Source organism: Quercus robur, chromosome 2 (assembly GCF_932294415.1).
Source record: "Quercus robur chromosome 2, dhQueRobu3.1, whole genome shotgun sequence".
In the NCBI taxonomy this organism is placed as follows: domain Eukaryota; kingdom Viridiplantae; phylum Streptophyta; class Magnoliopsida; order Fagales; family Fagaceae; genus Quercus; species Quercus robur.
The window spans coordinates 22,900,740-22,922,256 of record NC_065535.1 but is presented as its reverse complement, the minus strand read 5'-3'; the positions used below and the strand labels follow the sequence as shown (position 1 = coordinate 22,922,256).

At 38.9% G+C, this 21,517-nt stretch overlaps 1 protein-coding gene across 1 annotated transcript; it reads right to left on the bottom strand.

Annotated features, from left to right (window-relative positions):
- Nucleotides 1-1,577: 1,577 nt before the first annotated feature.
- LOC126712924 (G-type lectin S-receptor-like serine/threonine-protein kinase SD2-5) lies at nt 1,578-5,429 on the bottom strand. The gene has a single exon (XM_050412464.1). The coding sequence runs from the start codon at nt 4,384-4,386 to the stop codon at nt 1,930-1,932; it is 2,457 nt and encodes an 818-aa protein (XP_050268421.1). The 5' UTR covers nt 4,387-5,429; the 3' UTR covers nt 1,578-1,929.
- Nucleotides 5,430-21,517: the final 16,088 nt, after the last annotated feature.

The window sequence follows — 21,517 nt, the reverse complement described above, 5'->3', positions numbered from 1 at the left end:
TCATTGTAGTGGAACGGATTCATGGGTTTTAGGCCCAATTCAAGGATTTTTTGAGTGAGTCAGCCCAAAGAGGAGAGTTTGGTCATGGCCCATGATTCCATTTTCTTGAAATGAGATTATATGCGTCGGCCGAGGGAGAAAAGTTTATTGTTCTTCTTCTATTTTAAAACCCATGTCCGAGCCCATTTTTAGTTCTTAGGACTTGGGTCATGCCAAATTAGTCTAAAATGACCAAAATATATCCTTGGAACCACAAAAATAACTAAAATGAACTACGAATATCCAAAAACCTCTTACCAACTTTGCAATGTCTGTTTCCCTGAGAGATTGCAATGTCTGGATTGTTGGTTATAGTGAGTAGATCTGGCTGAAGGCCTCCACATGTTCCAAACCAGATTGTTCTAGATATCTGCATTGGAAAAATAGGTGTATGCTGGTCTCTGGTTCATAAATTTGAGCCCATTCTCCAAATTAACATTTTGATCCCACTTACATGCTTATTGAATTTAAAAATGTATGAAAAATCTTAGTACCAGTGTGAAACATTGCTTTATCATGATTTGTATGAAAAATCTTAGTACCAGTGTGATTAGTCAATGAACTGCTCATGTTGACAATATTTTTATTTGCCTGGTAATAAGCAAATTGAAAATTACTTGACTGTGAAGCAGGTTACTCAGTAGTATGTGACAAAGTTGTAGAAGGCATTATATATTAGGTGCATTATGAGCTGACTCATCTATGTTGTAGTGAGAGTCAAAAAAAATCTTGTTACAAACATCTTGCCAAAGTTGCAAAAAGCATCTCTATATAGCAAAAGACAGCTAATCTGGGAATCCATAGAGATTAAAACTACCAGACTTTTGCACATATAATATCATTCATAAGCAATTCCTTTCTTTATAAGTAATAACAGTTTTGTTATATAAAAAATAAAATAGGTATAGCACTTTTACGCAGTTAGTATATAAGAGATACACAAAAGATAATGAAAAAAGGAGATCTAAAAATTCCAAGAAACCAACAAAGAAGCAAAACCCCTAATTGTTCTGATCCAAAGCAACTTCAACTCAAGCACTGAGACATCAGTTTCATCAAATGTCCTAGCATTCCTCTCCCACCAATTACTCATTCTTAAAAAAAGAGGAATTGACATTTATAAGCAATGCATGATTAATGAAAACATGAGGGGTAGTGTATCCTTCTTTTCTCTTCATTTACAATTTTCTATCTAAATCTAAAAGTATAGCTTAGAACTGGTTCCTTTTACTTTTAATAGGGTTCCGGGGGTGTTAAGTAATTGGTTCGAGTATTATGCTCTTTTGGTTTTTTCTAGCTTGGACCAAAATCATGAAGTGATCTGCCATTGTACAATATAACCTAATTGGTACCTTATCAAAAACATTGGAATCGTCCCTGTTCAGCATAATGATATCCAAGAACTCGCAATGAAATATGGATAGCAGGCTCAAATGGTAAGAATTGAGATAGACCATTAAAGCATTAACTGGTGGACTGTGAATCATGTTAATATATATATATATATATATATATAGCTAAGTATTAGAGAGGGTACCCCAAACCATAACACATGCACTTCCCTTCTAATATTTTCTTTCAGCCCTTTTACTTTGTGGAAGAAGGGGGTTGGCAACTTTTACATCACCTCTTTTATTTCAAATCATGAAATGGGATCAAATTTCTTGATTTTTTTTTCTTCATGATTTTGCAAAACTATTATCATAATCAAGACTATTTATTTACAAAGCAAGCAGGAGCACATGAACATGTAAGAAAGCTCAAGCTATGGCTAGTATTACAAATTTGAGTATTCAAAAATGAAAAATTTACAAGAACTTAAAACTAAGGAAAATAATACATAACTCATCCAGGAACACTACCTCCTATCTTCAGTAACTGTTTTGAATGTCATCTTGGGCCAGAAAGCCGCACAGCAGAAAGATAAGCATCGCTGTTGCAGTCTGATGGGCCTGAGGAAGTGCCTTCCCCACTGACTGATCTAAAGAAGCTTGAATATAGCCGAAATCCCAGAGGAGAGGAAGTGGGAGGGTGAGGAACAGCACTGAGTCCTTCAAGCATTTGGAAAACCTTGGTCATTGATGGCCTTAGATGCATATCTTCCTGTATGCACCACAACGCAACCTTAATGGCAGTAGAAACTCTCTCATCATTTACATTTATATTCAGTCTTGAATCGATGATGTCTCCCAGTTTCCCTTCTTCTAACATCTTAAAAGCATAGGATGGGAAATGGGATTTCTCTGAAGTTTCCTCTGGCTCAAAATTTTTTCTTCCACTAATGATCTCTAACAATACCATCCCATAGCTATAAACATCACTTTTCTCTGATATGGCATAGTTTGTGATCCACTCTGGTGCAAGGTACCCCCTTGTGCCCCTTAGTGTTGTGAAAACATGGCTTTGCTCTCGAGTCATTAGCTTAGCTAATCCAAAATCTGAGACTTTGGCAAGGAAATTATCATCAAGAAGCACATTTTCTGGTTTTATATCACAGTGGACAATCTTGGCATCGCAATCTTCATGGAGGTAAGCTAGTCCTTTTGCTGTTCCCAATGCAATATTGAATCTGGTCTCCCAATCCAACAGGAACTGATCATCATTGTTTTTCTTGAATATCCATTTATCCAAAGACCTATTTGCCATGTACTCATAAGCAAGAAGCCGATGACTTCCTTCAGCACAGAAGCCTTTAAGCCTGACCAAGTGAACATGATGGATGCTGCCAATGATGCTAACTTCTGCTCGAAACTCTTTCTTTCCTTGTCCAATGCCTTCTAACTTCTTCACAGCCAGTTGAGTTCCATCAGGGAGAGACCCTTTGTAAACTGAGCCAAAACCTCCTTGCCCAAGCTTCACAGAGAAGTTATTAGTTGCACTTTGAAGGTCTTTGTAATTGAAACGAATCGGCATCCCAGACAAGTTCTCCAAAAAATTATCCTCTTCTGAAGTCTCCCGTGGAGATTCAGGCAATTGTCTCTTTGCTCTGTAGTATCGAAATCCCACATAAAGTAGACCAATGATGATAAGTACTGTTGAAATAGCTATAATCACAACAAATGGAAAGCCTTTGTGGTTGCTTCCACCTCCTCCATTACTTACGCCACTGCCTCCATCACTCAAGACCTTAATGTATGAAATGAAGCCAGAGCCTTTACCAGAGTTTTGGAAGCTACCTATGCTGTCAAGTAGAAAACAAGCTCCTGTACTGTTTTGGAAGAATAAAGCGAGGCAAGAGCAGTTACCATCACAGGAGGCTTTGCAACTGTTCAAATCAGTAATAGAAGAGGGTGTAAGGAACCCAAGTGCAAAATAGTTGAGCACATTTCCAGCATTTAACAGCTCTGTACGACCGTTTGAGTGATCACATGGAGAGACAATCCCAGTGTTGCAATTTCGGGAGCTAAGAATTGAAGGGCATTGGCACATGTTTTCACTGAAACATGTGACATATGCACTACAAGGTTCCGGGGTGCTGCATGGATCGTTCGGTATTTTTGTTTTTGAAGCACTACTTGACTGTCCATCTTCGAGATTGTAGAATGAGATAAAGCCATCATTTCCTAGGACTGCAATCCAAGTGGCATTTGTGTCAGTGTAGGTTGAGAAAATAAACTGCCACTGTAAGTCTTTGTTTTGATCATAGATATTCCATGAATTTGCAATGAGAGATGCATTAGTGACCACACCACCAACTTGATCGATTGTCTTTCTGCTGTCCTTCCCCATAGACCAATAAGGCTGCGGAGTTGGAAAACCTGCAGAAAGTATCATGTCGCTTGACTTGATCTCAAGAATATAAGTCAAGTTCTTAGAGCTGGGATTGCTTACGAGCTTCATTCCTTCAACAAAATCTTGGTTTGGCAATAGGGTATCTGTGGGATTTTTAAAACTCTGCCAAACTATTTCACTTCTATTCCCATACATAACCAAATTTCCCGAGTTCTGCAATTCAATAGCTGAAACTCCTTTGCCTTTAGTATCTGGTGTCCAAGCCACACCATTTCCTTTCTGTAAGTACACATTACCCTTCGCATCAAACACAAATTGATCAGAATTTGCAACTGGGGAATCTCTATTTGCGGACCAGACTGTTCTTGAACTCTGCAAATGGATGATTACTAGTAGGAACAATGTGACATCTGGGGTTGTAACGAAGCCAAAAGCAAAATTCGAGTTGTTGGATAAAAGAAAATGTCCATTATTATCAATAAATAACATCTGAGACGCTAGAAACCCAGGCTGAATTTTGCCAAAACTTTGAATACTAGCCAAACTTGTCTCAGAGAGAAGGACAACAGATAGCCATGTGAAGCCCATGAAAAGAAAGAAGCTCCAAGTTTCCATGGCTAATCCAACAACATAAGACTCACACAAATTTGGGAAAACCCAAAAGTCTAGGAAGAAGTATAGAATTGAAGATTGTAAGGAGGACGTGGAAAAAGAAAAATTGACATTCAAGCCTTTACATTTGAACACAGTACCAAAAACCCAAAAACTAAAACTCGCTAAGGAAATGGTTAAGAATTTGAACAAATGTCAATTGGGTCAATTGCCAAACTGCAGAATTGTCCAAAAATTCGGCTAAAAGTTATGGAGACATGATATAATAACAAACAAAAAGAGAACCTATTTGTTCCCAGTTCCCACTTACAAAAAAGTCTCTTCAGCTGTCCTCTCGTAACCCAGTTCCTTTTGAATCCCAACTTAGACTTTGGCAACAAAGCTTGTAAAACCCAAAATAGGAAATTTAAGAAAGCACATCAGGAAACATGATTAAAGATCAGAATTTCTATATTTGATACTGAAGAAAGAACCAATAGGACAGAAAAGAGAGAGACAGAGATGATAGGGCCAGCTAAACTGGTACACTGCACATGGCCATAAATTGAAAGAGGCCCACCTACTTAAACTATGGCTGGCATGGAACTACTACCGCTCACTTAGCCATGACACGAGAACAAGTTGTTAGGAAAAGAAAACACAATAAAATAATGTGAAAAAAAGAAGAGGAAATATATATCACAAAAGAACAAGAAATGGATAAACAAGGAGAAGCTATTTCAGCTAAAATATGGTATATAAGACAGGAAGCAGTGATTTTTTTTTTGTTTACCTCATTATCATATATTGGGTGAGGTTGAAGAAATTAAAAAGTGGATTTTTTTTTTGTTGTTGTTTCAGACATGGGACTCTCTCTGTTCTGCTTTTTATCACAGGGAGAGTTGGAAGTTTAAGATCTGAGGTAGGTTGTTTTGTTTGAACAACTTTGGTTTTACATTGTAAGGCGGTTTCGCAACAGTTCTAGGAAATGCGTAGAGCTTTGTTTAATGAAGGTTGACAGATCCAATGATTTCTGCTGAACAAAATATACATGCCCCCCTTCCCTATCTATCCAAGGGATGAAAGGGCGGAGACCTTTGACTTTATCATGTTGTCAAAGAGTTGAACAATGAATTTTCATGTTGTCAAAGATTTCAACAAATGGACTATATAGAACCCATGGTAATAATATATTAGCATGTGATATTTTTCGTTTTTAAAGGAACAGACAGTAAAAAGTGGCAATTATAAAATGACTTTTTGTTACCCGGGTATGAGGAATTTTTTTTTCCATTTGGTCTTAAATTTTTAACAATTTCGTTAGCGGCGATTTTACCAAACAATGTAGAAAAATAGCTTCTTGAGTTTTATTATAGAACTCGAGTCTTAAATGCTCGAGTTCTAGAGCTGGCAAACAAAAATTATCCACGTGGAACTCGAGTTCCTTCATTAACATATCCCCTTCAACTCTATTTCTTCGTTCTGGGTTTCTTCATCTTCCTAGGTTTCTTCTTCTTCTTCATCTTCGTTCTATTCTTCTTCTACTGGGCTTCATCTTCGTTCTGTTCTTAAGAAAAGGAAAATTGGAATTTACCAAGAGTAGAATAGCAAGCAATGGTGGATTTGAGAACCAAAAACGCAATTCTAACGAAGAGAAACGGCAGCACGATCCCGAGCACCAGCACCACCGGAAGCAAAAGTTTGGCTTGGAATCTGACAACTCAATGCCGTCGTTGGATTGTGTTTCCGCTCATTTTTTAGTGCGAGATCTAGAAGGAAAATATATATATAGAAAGCAAAAGAGATTTGAGATTTGAAATGCAAGGAGAGAGTGAAAATGGTAATGGAAAAGCATTTACCTCAATTTGGGAGACTCAATGAGATCACACAACTTCATTGTTAAGGTAGGGTTTTCTGGGTTCTTTCTTTCTTCGGTCGGGTTCTTTCTTCTTTTTCTGGGTTTATATTGTTTGAAATCAAGTGTAAAACACTCGAGATTCATGTTTTTTTATACTCAACTGTTAGAAACTTGAGATCTATGTGGCATAACCGTGTCCAACTCAGCAAACTCAACAAGTAGAAAGCGAGTCTTTAAGGCTCGAGATTGATATGGAACTCGAGTTTCTAAAATTCAAGATGCTAGTTTCCATTATTCTTACAAACCTGTATTAACTTACTATATTCTATTCCCTCACAATGTTAGTTTGCAAATATCCCCTGGGTATGAGTATATTTATGACCATGACATGGTTATTCGAAATTTGAATTTAGGGTAATTTTTTATTTTTGGTTATTGAAATTTAGTCACTTTAGTGTAACTTCAATGTTAGTTTTTTGAGGGGAACTTCAATGCTAGTTGATTATCAAAAAACTTCAATGTTAGTCTCTTAAATTTAACAAATTTGGATATAGTCTATGAAATTTCATATTATAAACAATTTGGTCCTACGTTTATTTTTTATTTTATTTTATTCAGTTTAAAGTTTTGAAATTTTAATATAAAAATAGAATTGAAAAAGAAGCATGTATAAATGTACATACAACTGCTACAAAAATTACAAAAAAATGTCAACCAATTGAGCTAAAAGACTCTTAAATTTAAGAATTTGAATCAATAAGAAAATGTAACTTAGGTAGGAGATAAATCTTGCCGTCTACGTGATTTTCTTATTACAAATTTTTTTCATAATACTAGCAAGAGAATAATATATATATATATATATATATTAATATATTATACAAGATATAATTTCTACTATAGCCTAATCTAAGTGTATATGTGTATGAAGCTCCCTCCTGGAGATTAAATCTTGTTATTGAAATTAAATCTTGGAAATCATCTATTGTTTCTGTAAGGACACGATTCGTAACGAACCACAACAGTGTTGGGCTCGCTCGTAAAAAGGCCCAAACAATATCATTTGTAGAGCATGGGTTTGAAAGGTTAGGCCTTGGTCACCAGGCGGTGGGTTTTTTGTGATATCCGTACATGATTAAGTCGTCTTCGCCCCTGGAGTCTTTCTCCTGGAGGCGGGCTGGGAGGCTCTGGTTTTTGGCCATTTTTCCCAGCCTCTTCTATGAGTTACTTACTTTTCCTTTTATAGTAGCCTGTGTTTTTTTATCCTTCGTCCACGTGTAGGATCGACATTCCAAGACTGATACTTGTCCCATCAGCCCATACCCGGAGTGGTTGGGGGTGGTTGAAAAAGCTGGAGAGTATGGCTCTGTCAGGTGCAGAGTATTGAATGACAGTAAGGGCAACTTTTTCCAGTCGTTACACTTTCCAGCATACCCCTTTCTATTGGTACAGATATTTTAGATTTTTTCCCAAGTTGTTTCTATACCATTTTTGCCCTTTCTTCCGAGGAGACTTCAGACAGGCTGAGGACTGAATCGTCCTCGGCTGTATCCCCGTGCTATTTTGTACTTGCATTACCGTGCCTGAACCATAACCTTCCTCGGCTTGGGCCTTTTGGCTCCAACGAATAAATGGAGCTGGCCCAAAAATTGTTGGGCCCCACAGTTTCTAAATACAATAAATATATTAATTTTCATTGTTAAGTGAATTATAATTATTACTATTTAGAATATTTTTATTTATTAGTTTATGTTTATGCTCTTTTACCTACAATTATTTTATTTAATAGTTAAACTCAACTTTGATAACTATTGGCCTTTGTAATTATATTAATAAAAATTTTGTTGTGTTAACATTTTGTCTTCACTCAATCACTCCCATTTCCCGCGTCTCACATCCCACATCCCTTGTCCAAATTTTTTTTTTTTTTTTTTTAGAATCACCATTTGTCTAATTGTTTAATTGTCTTTTAATGTTAACATTTGCCACCCACTAACTTATTGCCCAATGCTCCCATTCCCTTATCAACAAATAACAAATTAAAAGCACATTTAGTTTTTTCTTTTTCTTTTTAGGAAAAGACATGGAACTTTTATTAAGAAACAGTGGCCAAATTATCTTTTAATGTTAACATTTGCTACCCACTAACTTATTGCCCAATGCTCCCATTCCCTTATCAACAAATAACAAATTAAAAGCACATTTAGTTTTTTCTTTTTAGGAAAAGACATGGAACTTTTATTAAGAAACAGTGGCCAAATCAACCTGAAATACAGCGTTAAATTGTGGAGGAACAGACTCTATCCACACAGCATAGTAAGAGACATTTGTCGCATGGCTAGCTAAACTATGAGTTAACTTTTTTTTTTTTTTTTTTTTTTGGGGGAATAGGGGAAGAGGAAACCTAGACTTAATACTTTGCGGAATGGAATAAAGACTTAAACTCACATGCCAACTCTAAAACTGCATGCGGCAGTTGGAGTCGCGGAGCGAGTTATAAATCCCTCTCCTAACACAGACCTAAGCAATGTGCTATGAGCTAACTTATTACCTTCTCTCCTAGTATAAGAGTAAAGTAGTTTGACAAAGGACCTAGAATAGAACTTAGCATCTTCAAAGAGTAAACCTTGGGAAGCCAAAGGTGAACTCTCCTCCTATAGAGCTTTAATGGTTAACCATGAATCTCCTTCCAGAACAGCTTGGGTAACACCTACTTTTGCAGCAAACAAAAGAGCTCTGGCCACAACTAGCCAAAGCTTCCACCTCCTCTGCTTGGTAAGCCTTGAGTAAGATCTCAGAAAGAGAGGCAATAGCAAAGACCTTGTGCATCCTTAATGATAACCCTAATACCAGACTTATTCTCAGCTTTGAAAGTGGCACCATCAAATTTGATTTTAAACAAATCAACTAGGAGGGGGTTGCCAGGAAACATGGAGGCATGTCGGGGTTGGGTTCGAAATGGGTTGCACAACTAGGAATTCTTCCTAACATTCCTTAGAGACTTGGGCAAGTTGAAAAGGCACATTTAGATTAAACCACTCCACTCACATATTCTGTCAAAAGTATAAATTAATTGAAAAGTGTTATCTCCATAACATATTCACAACACTTTCATAACAAATTTTACGTGGTAAGTTGTTAATGATTATAATTTGAAACTACCATTGAAATTATTATTTTTTCCTAACAATAGCAGCTAGTAACAACTTGTCAATTATGATTTGTTGTGAAAATGTTGTGAATATATGATTTCTCAAATTAATTATAATTTTATTTGCAAGAATAGATTGTTGAGAGCATCAACATATAGATTGCTTAAGCTCTTAATATCAAGTCAAGACATTAATTAATTTTCAAATGTAAGTAGGGATCAAATCTCAAATTTCTTATTCTACAATAAGAGACTTTAACATATGAATTAGAATTAGTTGCAAAACTGCATGGTAATGTGTGACTGCAAATTGATTTTTTTTTTTTTTTTAACATATATCCATTGACAACAAATTTATGGATTCAATTATAAGAGTGATTTTTCGAAAATGAAAACTCTTTACAAATTTTCTTTAAAAAATTGTGATAGATTAAATTAAAAGAGAATCTTAAATTTATTTAAATGGTTCTAAAGCAAAATAAATGACTGATTTTTTTTTTCTTTCACTAGACATGGTCCCAAGGGGGAAAAAATTACTTTCCCACTTGTTACCCAACACCCTCTTCTCCCCTCCCTTTAAAGTTCAAGCGCTAAACGTCTATAACAAAAGAGAACGAAAGAAAGATGGGAAAAAATAATAATAATAATAAAAGACGGATCAAGAAAATATTGTGGAAATAGATCTAAAAAAAATTACACCTCAAAATTTTTATTGGGTTGCATTTACATGATTGTTTAACTAAATATTTATACATTTATGGCGGCTATAGGGATAATAGGCTCAGTAGAACATATCTATGTACATATTGGGCCAGGCGCCCAATCCGAAGACATTAAGTAGTCTGAGGACGAGTAAACATTTTCATGAGAATCCGTGTTAGTAAGTGAGGAGGTGAAGTGTGATCATGATCATCCAAAAGGGTGGTCTAAGGAGGAATGCCTCCTCAGCTAAGCAAAGCCGAGGTCGGAAGGTATGGTCTAACATCTAAAGTAATGTTCCGGACAATTCCACTGACTAGAATAAGTATCAAGAAGGAACAGGATATAGGGAGGCTATAAAATATCTAAAGGGAAAGCTGCTACCACCGCATTAAATGCTCTGCAGCTAATTCTCTGACCGCATTAATGAGGAAGTGATACCTGAATAGTAACTTTGAGCCTTACAGCTACTACCCAAAAACTTCAAGAATGTGTTAATGAGACAATGATCAACACCAATAATCTGATCTGCACATGGAAGGTGAAGATGAAAGGGAAACATAATATAAAATGGAAGAGAGACCCTGAGAGAAGGGGATCAAGAAATTAAGAGAAAAACAATGTAGCAATCAAGAATTGAACTTCTAATCAAATTTGAGAGAAATATAAAAGAACTGATTTCCTCGGACTGTGCCGATGACGATTTTCTTTAAATTAAACTAGTTTATCTTCATTTTATTGTCATCTAAATCCACTTTACTTGTTGTTTGATTCATTAAAGTCCAGTTTTTCAACCCATTCTCTACAAATTCATTATATTGGGCTTTTTGGGCCTAAGTTCATTTATCCTTTGGGCTAAGGACTCATATTGCATCCTTACAATTGGCATCGTCTGTGGGGAATTCTTATGTTGTAGTGAGTTTGACGTTCAATTATGGTAAGTTCAGGTCCAAACCAGGCAAAATCTAGGGGTCCCAATGTGAAGATCATTTTGTCAATCTTGAGCGAAGAAGGGATTGAGAGGTTAGTGTGCATACCAGCCATACTAGCAGGAGCCAATCCCGAAATAGGAGCCACATTTCTCATGAGGAGGATACTAGAGCCCTGTAACTAGAGATTGATCATTTGAAGAGAAAGCTGCGCTACGAATGGCGAAGGCGAACTCCTTCTAACTCTGACTTCTCTTCTCACGATAAGAAGGATGATAGTTATAGACCCAGGTCAAGGACACCTCATAATGAGTCCTTCTCGTATGATAAGGACTATCTCCATGAACGCAGAAACAGCAGCTCATCCTCTAGAGGCTTGAGAAATGATGCGATGAGCAAAGCGTTCAACCAAATTTCCAGATCACATTTCACGCTTAGAATTGAAGGAATGAGACTCCCTCGGCGGTTCACTCAGTCCACGTTCATCATGTATAATGGTTGAACAGACCCTGTGGAGCATGTAAGCCACTTCAACCAGAGGATGATAGTACATTTCAATAACGAAGCTCTAATGTGCAAAGTATTCTTATCCAATTTGGAGCCTATGGCAATGAGGTGGTTTGATGGCCTGGAAGCAGGTTCCATTGATTCCTTCAAAGAACTCACTCGGGCGTTTAGATCTCGCTTTATTATGTGCAGTAAGATTCCTCGGTCCTTAGATTTCTTGTTGTCTATGTCCATGAGAAAAGGGGAAATCCTGAAAACCTACTGGAACAAATACTGGGAAATGTTCAATGAGATAGATGGTGATTTTGATGATGTGGCCATAAGGACTTTCAAGGTCGGCCTACCTGCCAAGTATGGTTTGAGGAAGTCCTTGACTGGGAAACCTGCTAGCAGTGTAAATCTGCTCATGGATCGAATTGATAAGTATAAGCAAGTCGAGAAGGACCAACAACAAGGCAAGGAGAAGGGTAAGGTTGTTCCTCAAGAGAGGAGGGATTTTAGGTTGAACCGTTACAATAATAGCAAACCCTAAAGGGATTTTGTTGGACAATCTGGGTCTACGGCTCCTCAGGTAGTTAACATGATATTCCGAGAGTCAGTAAATCAAATCTTGGAGAAAATCAAGAATGAGCCATATTTCAAATGGCCAAAAAAGATGGGAGGAGACCCCATGAGGCACAACCAAAGTCTTCATTGCCAAATACCATTAGGAATAAGGACACACCACCGAGGACTGTAGAACTTTGTGGAATCACTTGAAGCAACTGATCAAGGATGGAAGGTTGAAACAGTTTTTGCATCGGCCCAATGGGCACAAAGACCAAGTAGGCTCAAGGGCTCAAGGGAACGCTTCTTCAAGACCCCTTTTAGGTACAATTAATGTCATTTTTGCAGCTCCTGGGAGAACTGGCTCGCAGTCCTCTAGGGTGATGTCTGTAGTTCGGCTACCCATCGATGACTCTAATCCTAAGTTGAAGAGAGCTAGAGTGGAGGTCCGACCAACATTGAGCTTTTCGGATGAGGACAAGGTTGGAACCATACAGCCACACAATGATGCTTTAATGGTCACGCTTAGGATAAGAGGGTATGATGTGAAGAGAGTGTTGGTAGACCAGGGCAGTGGTGTAGAGATTATGTACCTTGACTTATACAAAGGGTTGAACCTGAAGTCTGAGGATTTGATAGCTTATGATTCACCTTTGGTAAGTTTTGATGGAAAAGTTGTCATTCTAAAGGGTCAGATTAGACTACTTGTGCAAGCAGGTTTAGAGGTAATGGAGGTGGACTTCATTGTGATGGATGCTTATTCTCCCTACACGGCCATTATGGCAAGACTCTAGCTCCATGCCTTGGGGGCTGTTTCTTCCACCCTGCATTTGAAGGTAAAATACCTGTCTGAGAACCAGATTGAAGAGTTTGTTGGAAGTCAATCCATGGCTAGGCAGTGCTTGGTGGCTGTAATTATGCACCAGCTTGAAGCTGAGTGATTGGCCTCTGTTGAGGGGGGCTTATAGCAATCAAGGATTCTGGTCCTATCTACGGATGTGGTGTCGGAAAGGGCAAAGTGTAAGAAGCTAGAAGAAATTGTTATAGATGGTGATCCAGAGAAGTTCTTTCAGGTTAGAGAGAACGTTGATGTGTTTGCATGGAATGCTTATGAAGCTTCTGGGGTGGATCCAGACTTCATTTGCCATCATCTGAATGTCAACCTAGCTGTTCTCCCTAAGAAGCAACCACCTTGGCGCTCATCTAAAGAACATTCTGATGTTGTTAAGGGGGAGGTGAACAAGCTTAAGTATGCTGGAGCTATTAAGGAAGTGTCCTACCCTAAATGGTTGTCCAATACAGTGGTAGTAAAGAAGAAAAGCGAAAAATGGCAAGTGTGTGTGGATTTCACAAACTTGAACAAGGCCTATCTAAAGGACTCCTTCCCATGCCTTGGATTGATCAGCTAATGGACGCAACTATAGGCCATCCTCGGATGAGCTTTTTGAATGCCTTCCAAAGGTACCACCAAATACCACTGGATTTGAGTGATAAGAGAAGACAGCTTTTGTCACCCCCACTAGAAATTACTACTACTAAGTGATGCATTTTAGTTTAAAGAATTGGGGGGGGGGGGGGGGGGGGGCTACCTACCAAAGGATGATGATTAGAATGTTCAAGCCATAGCTAGGAAAAAACATTGAGATTTATATAGACGACATGGTGGTCAAGACTAAGTTAGAATCCGAGCATGTTAACGACCTCAGGAATATCTTTGAGATTTTGAGGAGACACAAGCTGCGACTTAATGCTTCTAAATGCTCTTTTGTTGTCGGATCAGGAAAGTTCTTGGGATACATGGTTACTCACCGTGGAATTGAAGTCAATCCTGACCAAATTAGAGCAATTAACAATTTATAGCCACCTTGGAACCCCAAAGAGGTCTAGAAGTTGACAGGAATGACTGCTGCCTTAAACCAATTCATCTCTCGATCAGTAAACAAGTATAAGCCTTTCTTTCAGTTGTTGAATAAGTGAAAGGGATTTGAATGGACCGAGAAGTGTGTCCTGGCCTTCCAGCAGTTGAAGGAATACCTTTCTCGGGCACCCATTATGTCTAGACCCAAGGTGGATGAGGTTTTGTTTGCTTATATTGCAGTGGCCTCCCACACGGTGAGCTTGGTGCTGGTACAAGTTGATAATGGTGTGCAAAGGCCAGTTTACTATGTGAGAAAGTCACTACATGAGGCCGAGGTCCGTTACCTACCATTGGAAAAGGCCATTTTGGTAGTGGTGCATGCTACGTGTAAGCTCCCCCACTACTTCCAATCACACACAAATGTTGTCCTAACCTAACTTTCGCACAGATCTCTACTCCGAAGTGCTAATTATATAGGGAGGATTGCCAAGTGGGGTTTGATCCTAGGGGCTTTTGATATCAAGTACATGCCTCGCACCTTTGTCAAGGGTCAAGTCTGTGCTGATTTGGTGGCCGTGTTTGCTAAATCCCTATTAGAAGAGAGAATGGAGAAACAAGACATGGATGGAAAATCTGTTGGGTTAGTCTCCTTACAATAACCTTTTTCCTGGAGGGTATACTTTGATGGTGCAGCGAATCACAGAGGATCTGGAGTGGGGCTAGTTATGATATCTCCCAAGAGAATCATAATTGAGAAATCCTTGAGATTGGACTTCTCAGCCACAAACAATGAAACTGAGTATGAAGCTCTGTTGGTAGGAATGACCATATTTTAGAAAATGGGTGGAAAAGCAGTTGAGATATTCTCAAATTCAAGGCTGGTCGTGGGCCAAGTTTAGGGAGAGTTGGAGGCTAGAGACGTGAGAATGCAAGAGTACTTAAGTCAAGTTAGGCATTTACTATCAGGGTTTGAATCTTTCAATTTACAACACATTCCTAGAAGTGGAAACACCTATGCCGATTCTCTGGCCACGTTGGCAACCTCCTCTGCATAAAGCCTACCTCGGGTTATCCTTGTTGAAGATTGTGTAAGTCTATTGAGATGAAGAATGAGGTGGTCCATATCCATCAAATTAGGGTGAGACCTAGTTGGATGGACTCCATAGTATTGTTCCTTAAAGAGGATATCTTACCCGAAGAAAAGTCAAAGGCTGACAAGGTGCGAAAAAAGGCTCCTCGATTTTGGCTGTCCGAGGACCAAAAGTTGTATAAGCGCTCTTTTTTTGGGCCGTATTTGCTGTGCATACACCCTGAGGCATTAGAGCTACTTCTAAAGGAGTTACATGAAGGGATTTGTGGAAGCCACACATAATGCAGATCCTTGTCTCACAAAGCCCTTACATAGGGATATTGGTGGCTGAACATGCAGAAGGAAGCACAAAAATATGTGAAGAAGTGCGACCAATGCTAAAGATTTGCCCCAAACATTCAACAACTAGGAGGACTTCTTAATCCTTTGTCCAGCCCTTGACCCTTTGCTCAATAGGGCTTGATATTGTTGGACCTTTCCCTAAGGCAGTAGGGAATAAGAGATGGTTGCTAGTCGGCATGGATTACTTCACCAAGTGGGTTGAAGCTGAACCATTGGCAAATATCAAGGACATAGATGCTAAGAGATTTTTTTGGAAAAATATTTTCACTCGGTTTGGGATCCCCCACACCCTTATCTTTGATAAGGATCTTCAGTTTGATAGCAAAGCCTTTAGGAGATATTTTTGTGACCTAGGAATTACAAATTGGTATTCCACTCCGGCTTACCCACAAGGGAATGGATAGGCTGAGGCTATCAATAAGGTCATAATGAATGGACTCATGAAGAGATTGGATGATGCAAAAGGAAAATGGGTGGAAGAGTTGTCACATGTCCTTTAGATATATCGGACCACGCTTCGCAGGTTAATAAGGGAGACACCCTTTTCAATGACTTATGGTGCCGAGGCTGTTATTCCTTAGGAGACTGGATTCCCAACGTTGAAAAAGAGTTCTTTCACTTCGAGTAACAATGATGGACTATTAGGGAAGAGTCTAGACTTAATTGAAAAACGAAGAGAAAATGGCATGGTCCAATTGGCCTATTATCAACATAAGCTCAAGCAATGGTATAATGCCAACGTGAAGCTAAGGCCACTGGCACTTAGAGACTTGATATTAAGAAACGTTTTAGGTACAGCAAAGAACCCAGCATGGGGAAAGTTAGGGCCCAACTGGAAAGGGCCGTATCGCATCACCTCGGTGGCTAGAATAAGTGTATATTATCTTGAAAATCTAGATGAAAATGTTGTGTCATACCCTTGAAATGTAAACAACTTGAAAATGTATTATTATTAATGAAAGTTTTCCTTGTCATATTCTCGTTTATTACGTTATGTGTTGTACTTTCTATTATTTATTTGAATATCAAACAAAACATTGGTCATATCTGACTCCTCGGACCATATACCTTGGGTAAATTGATATTTTCATATATCTTTCTAAGTGTTAAATAGAACCTTAGTCATATCTAGATCCTCGGATCACATGCTTTGGGTAAATTAATACTTAATGACATCTTTCTAAGTGTTAAATAGAACTTTAGTCATGCTTGGCTCCTCGAATCTCATGCTTTGGGTAAATTAATACTTCCTATCATTTTGCTCAGTATCAAAATAAAGCCTTAGCCATACCTGGCTCCTCGGACCACATGCCTGAGGTAAGTTAGTACTACTTACTAAATATTTGAATGTCAAATGGGGTTAGCCACTCTACATGGCAAAGGTCTTCATTGTGGTAACATGTTTAAAAAAGAAAAATGCTTATGAGCATCACTTGAAGCATTTATAGGAATACCTATATCTTTTTGAGAATTAATTGCTCCTCTAGTCCTTTAAACTTACTAATGAGTGGAGGATTGAGTAGAGTTAAAATTGTATGTATACTACATCAATGTGTATGTTTTTAAAGATAAAATTGAACTTTGCTGAGACAGGGAACTTAGCAGATTTAACTTATCATGCTGCTGATCATATAAGGTGGGATAACTATGCTGCCACTTATGCAGAAAACTAAATGGAGCTTTATCTCATTTCCATGTTAGTTAAGTGTTAGATAAAACAGAAACTGTGTTAGAATTAACATCAATATCACAAATATGAAGGAAAAACTTGTAAATTATCATTGATCTGAGCCTTAGAAAAATGAAAATTGCTTACAAAAGGTCAAACTGGATTACAAGTTTTGAAAAAAAAAAAAAAGATTAAAAAAAACTACTCTAAACTAATTTTTTATTACAATTTTTTCTTTGGGCGAGGCCTTGGATTGGGAGACTGCGGCCTACGAGGATCCTTGGTCTTTGCCTTTGGGGTCACCTTTGGTAGGTAATGGAAGAGTTGTAAGAACAATCTCCATCCTAGGTGCCTCCTTGTCTTTAATGGGATCCTGGGGAGCAGTCGAGGGCTTGGTGGCATCAAGGGCCACTCCCTTAGTCATCTCAGCCTCTTTTTCAGTCACCCTATGCTGCTTACCCTCTTTTGGAGGGTTGCAAGAGGAGGGAGGGACTTTGTTTGGGTTGTTCTTCTCGGGCTCTGCCACCTTGGAAGGGGTGTCTGCCTTGGAGCTGATGGAAGAGGAGACACGGATGGCAGAGGGGTAGTATACACTCTTTGCCCTCCTGAGTATAGAAGAGGCCTCAACCCCGGCTTGGTTGAGGGCCTCATTCCACACTTGGAAGCAGTAGTTTCTACATACCCCTGAGACCTCGACCCTTAAGGCCTCCTCGGTCTCTGTCACCCCTTTGTCATAGCCATCCTACTCGGCTTTATCTCTAGCCTTCTTGGCCTCCTCTAATTTCTTCTTTAAGACAACAATTTGCTCTTTAGAGGCAGCCAGTTGGTCCTCGGCCTGGTGAAGGAGCACTCTTTGACCTTCGGCTTGCAGCATTTCTTTTATCCTTCTCCGCCTTAGTCAACTTATTCTTAAGCTCTTGATTGCTTTTTTTGGCCACGTGGAAGACATCCACGGCCACTATTCGTCTCCTTTCTTCCTTCTTCATTTACCGGAAAGAGTAATTTACCATCCCCTCAGCCCTGTACGTGGCTTGAGTAGCCTGCCAAGGAGAGAAGCATTTAAAAAATGAAGAAAAAGAAGTAATGAAAAATAAAAATATAATAAGTGAAAAAGAGAGAGAAGGTTAAAGGACTTACCACTGTGAGGTCCCTTTTTAGATCGAGGAACACCTCACGTTTCCTCATGGATTTGAGGTCGGCCATATCCTTAGACAACAACAGAGCCTGATCCACTAAGTTAGCCATATAGCCCGCCTTGCCCCCTTAGAAGTCTCTTATAGAGGCATCACTTGGCAAACGAGCACCATCCAGCACCAAGGATGGGGCCCAGGTTGGTGTTGTTACTTGCTGGTCACCCCTCCTCTCACCCTTGTTGGATGACCTCATCTACATGCCTCTGGGTTGTTTGGCCCCCCTTTGGGGCTCGTCCTCCTGGGAGGGGTAGGTTCCTCCTATTTCCACCACCTCCTTACCCTTTTGATCCTTCTTCCTCTTATGGTCTGCGGAATCAGCTCGGAGGGGTTAAGAGGGTGGAGGGGTGGGAAGCCTGGTCTAGGCTGCCTTCCCCCTAGGTTAGGACTCTAACAGCTTCTGAAGAGTTGATCTCGGCTTGCGCTAAATCCCCATCTCTTCAGGAACTGTGGTGTCTTCTTAGGTGTTATTTACCTAAACCAAAAGAGGGTGGCTAGAATCGCCGACTTGAAGCTCTAGAGATAGTGGTTGGTTGAAAATGGCAAAATCATCTTCAGAGTTAGTCACCTCAACCACTTCTTTGTCTTCTTCCTCTTCCTCCTCCTTGGTGGCTGGTTGCGATGAGGTTGCCTCCTCTTTGGTAGCACGTTGGAAGGGCAGTGTTACATTTGGTATGCCTTCAGGGATAAGATCGGTGGTGAGAGTGCCTTCTGAGACAGGACTGGTGCCGAGAAAGCCCGGAGTGACAACACTGAACCGATGTAGGCGAGGGTCCTTTGCTTTGATGACGCACTTCGGTGCCTGGTAACTTTTGGAGATGGGGGTGTAGTTGAGGATTAAATATGATGCTCTAAGCTGACCATCTGTGTGGACGAACACCTTAGCCTTCAATATCTTGTCCAAGCTTAGCTGGTTGACAAGACTGAAGTTGGGAACTGTAGCGCGCTTATCTGCAAAACCATCAGGAAAAAAAAAAAAAAAAAACCATCGTCAGTAAAAGATAGCGTGAATCAAAGGAAAACACATGTACAGACGCGAACAAAAGAAAAAAAAAAGGATGATTTTGAAATAATGAACCTAAACCTAGAGCCCCACTTGGTGTCCCCTCTCTCGTCGGGTAGGGGAGGCCATCGTGCCACTCCCCCGATTAAATCAAGAAGTCCTTGTTTAGGTATTTGTTGGAATCTGGGAGGCATTGGATAAGCCAAATCTCGGGGTACCTAGATTTTAGGTAATACCCCTACCTCGTTAGGTGTTGGAGGTTGGAGGTTGTAAATCCAATTAACGTCATAATGGGTAAGACCTAAGTCCATTTTTCATTTAGGGCATCGACACTACCTAAGATCTTGAACATATTGAGGGGGGGCACATTGGGTGGGAGCTAATCTATAGGCCCTAAGGTAGTCTTTAGTAACTCTGCCCATAGGGATCCTCATCTCTTCTATAAAGGAAATCAATGGAATTACCACCTCTCCCTCTTGCCTCTCCTCATGTCATTGCCCTTCCTTATAGTACCTAATGGCTACTCCTAGAAGGATTCTATACTGAGATCTAAAGCTCTCTAAACCCTCCTCAGAGTCTACCAAATAGGCGAATCTACCTATTCCTAAGAAAGGTTTAGAGGTACTAAGAAGATTAAGAGAAGTAAGAGGAGCCAAGGAGAAAAAGACAAAAAAAAAAAAAAAAGTATATGGAAAAATAAAGTGAAAAGATTTGTGAAGACTTACAGAAAGAAGAAAACTCTCCTCGGATAGGCTTTTGGTATTTGTGAGGGCACGGGTAAGTTGGGTAAGTTTGCAGGTTCAGTGTATGATTGCTAAAATGAGAGGAATGATAGATTCGGGCAGTATTTATATTGAGAAGAAAATTACAAGCGGAAAAATTCCCGCTTGGATTCAAGCAAAATCTTCAGCCGTTGGATCTGCATCGCGTCGTAAAACGTGGGGAACATAGAGCCATAAAATTTAATGAAGGTGTGTCTCAGATGCTAAAGCGCTAGGAGCATGCCTTGGGAAGTTAAAAAGGCATCTGTGCAGTTAGAAATGATGTGTGATGTGCACAGAGTGACTATAGGGACATCGAAATCCTCCTTTCTTACCGAGGAGCCAGAAAGAAGAATCTCGAGGGGCTATTATAGAGATAATAGGCCCAATAGAACATATCTATGTACATATTGGGCTAGGGGCCCAATCTCAAGACATTAAGTAGTCCGAGGAGGAATGCCTCATCAACTAAGCAAAGCCAAGGTCAGAAGGTATGGTCTAACATCAAAAGCAACGTTCTGGACAATTTTACTAATAAGCATAAGTATCAAGAAGGAACAAGATATAGGGAGGTTATGAAATATCTAAAAGGAAGGCTGCTACCACCAAATTAAATGCTCTGCAGCTAATTCTCTGGTTGCATTAATAAGGAAGTGATACCTGAATAGTAACTTTTAGTCTTACAGCTACTACCTAAAGACTTCAGGAAGGTGTTGATGGGACAAAGATCAACACCAACAATCTGATTTGCACGTGGAAGGTAGAGATGAAAGGGGAAGATAGTATAAAATAGAAGAGAAACCCTGAGAGAAGGGGATCAAGAAATTAAGAGGAAAACACTGTAACAATCAAGAATTGAACTTGTAATCAAACTTGAGAGAAATATATAAGAACTGATCTACTCGGACTATGCCGATGACGATTTTCTTTAGATTAGACCAGTCTATCTTCATTTTCTTGTTATCTGAATCCACTTACTTGTTATCTGATTCATTAAAACCCAATTTTCCAACTCATTCTCTACAAAAAAATTCATTATATAGGGCTTTTTGGGCCTAAGTTCATTTATCCTTTGGGCTAGGGACTTAAATTGCGTCCTTACAATGACTATCTACTTCCTTACTATATTGAATATAATGATAATTTATGATTTTCCTCTCATAATTTATTCAATTTTTTTTGCAATTATTTATTTATTTTTTTTTTTTTGAGAATTGAAAATGGTTATTTTTTAGGTGCTTAAGTATTGATGAGTAGAGTTTACATTATTAATTATTAAATAAATCATATTAGGTTATCTCTTGAAAAAGTTGTACAGTACAAGCATTAGAAGTCTAACATTAGAGAGAGAGAGGGGTAAAAATGGGAAAGAAGGAACAAGAAAATGTTATGGTGATTGGAAAAAAATTTATTTAAACCTCAAATGTTATATTGGGTTGCATTTATTTGATTGTTTGACTAAATAAATTATATGTTTTTAGTGTTTATTTACTTACTTATTATATTGAATATTCCGCACAATTATAATTTAGGATTTTTCTCTCATAATTTA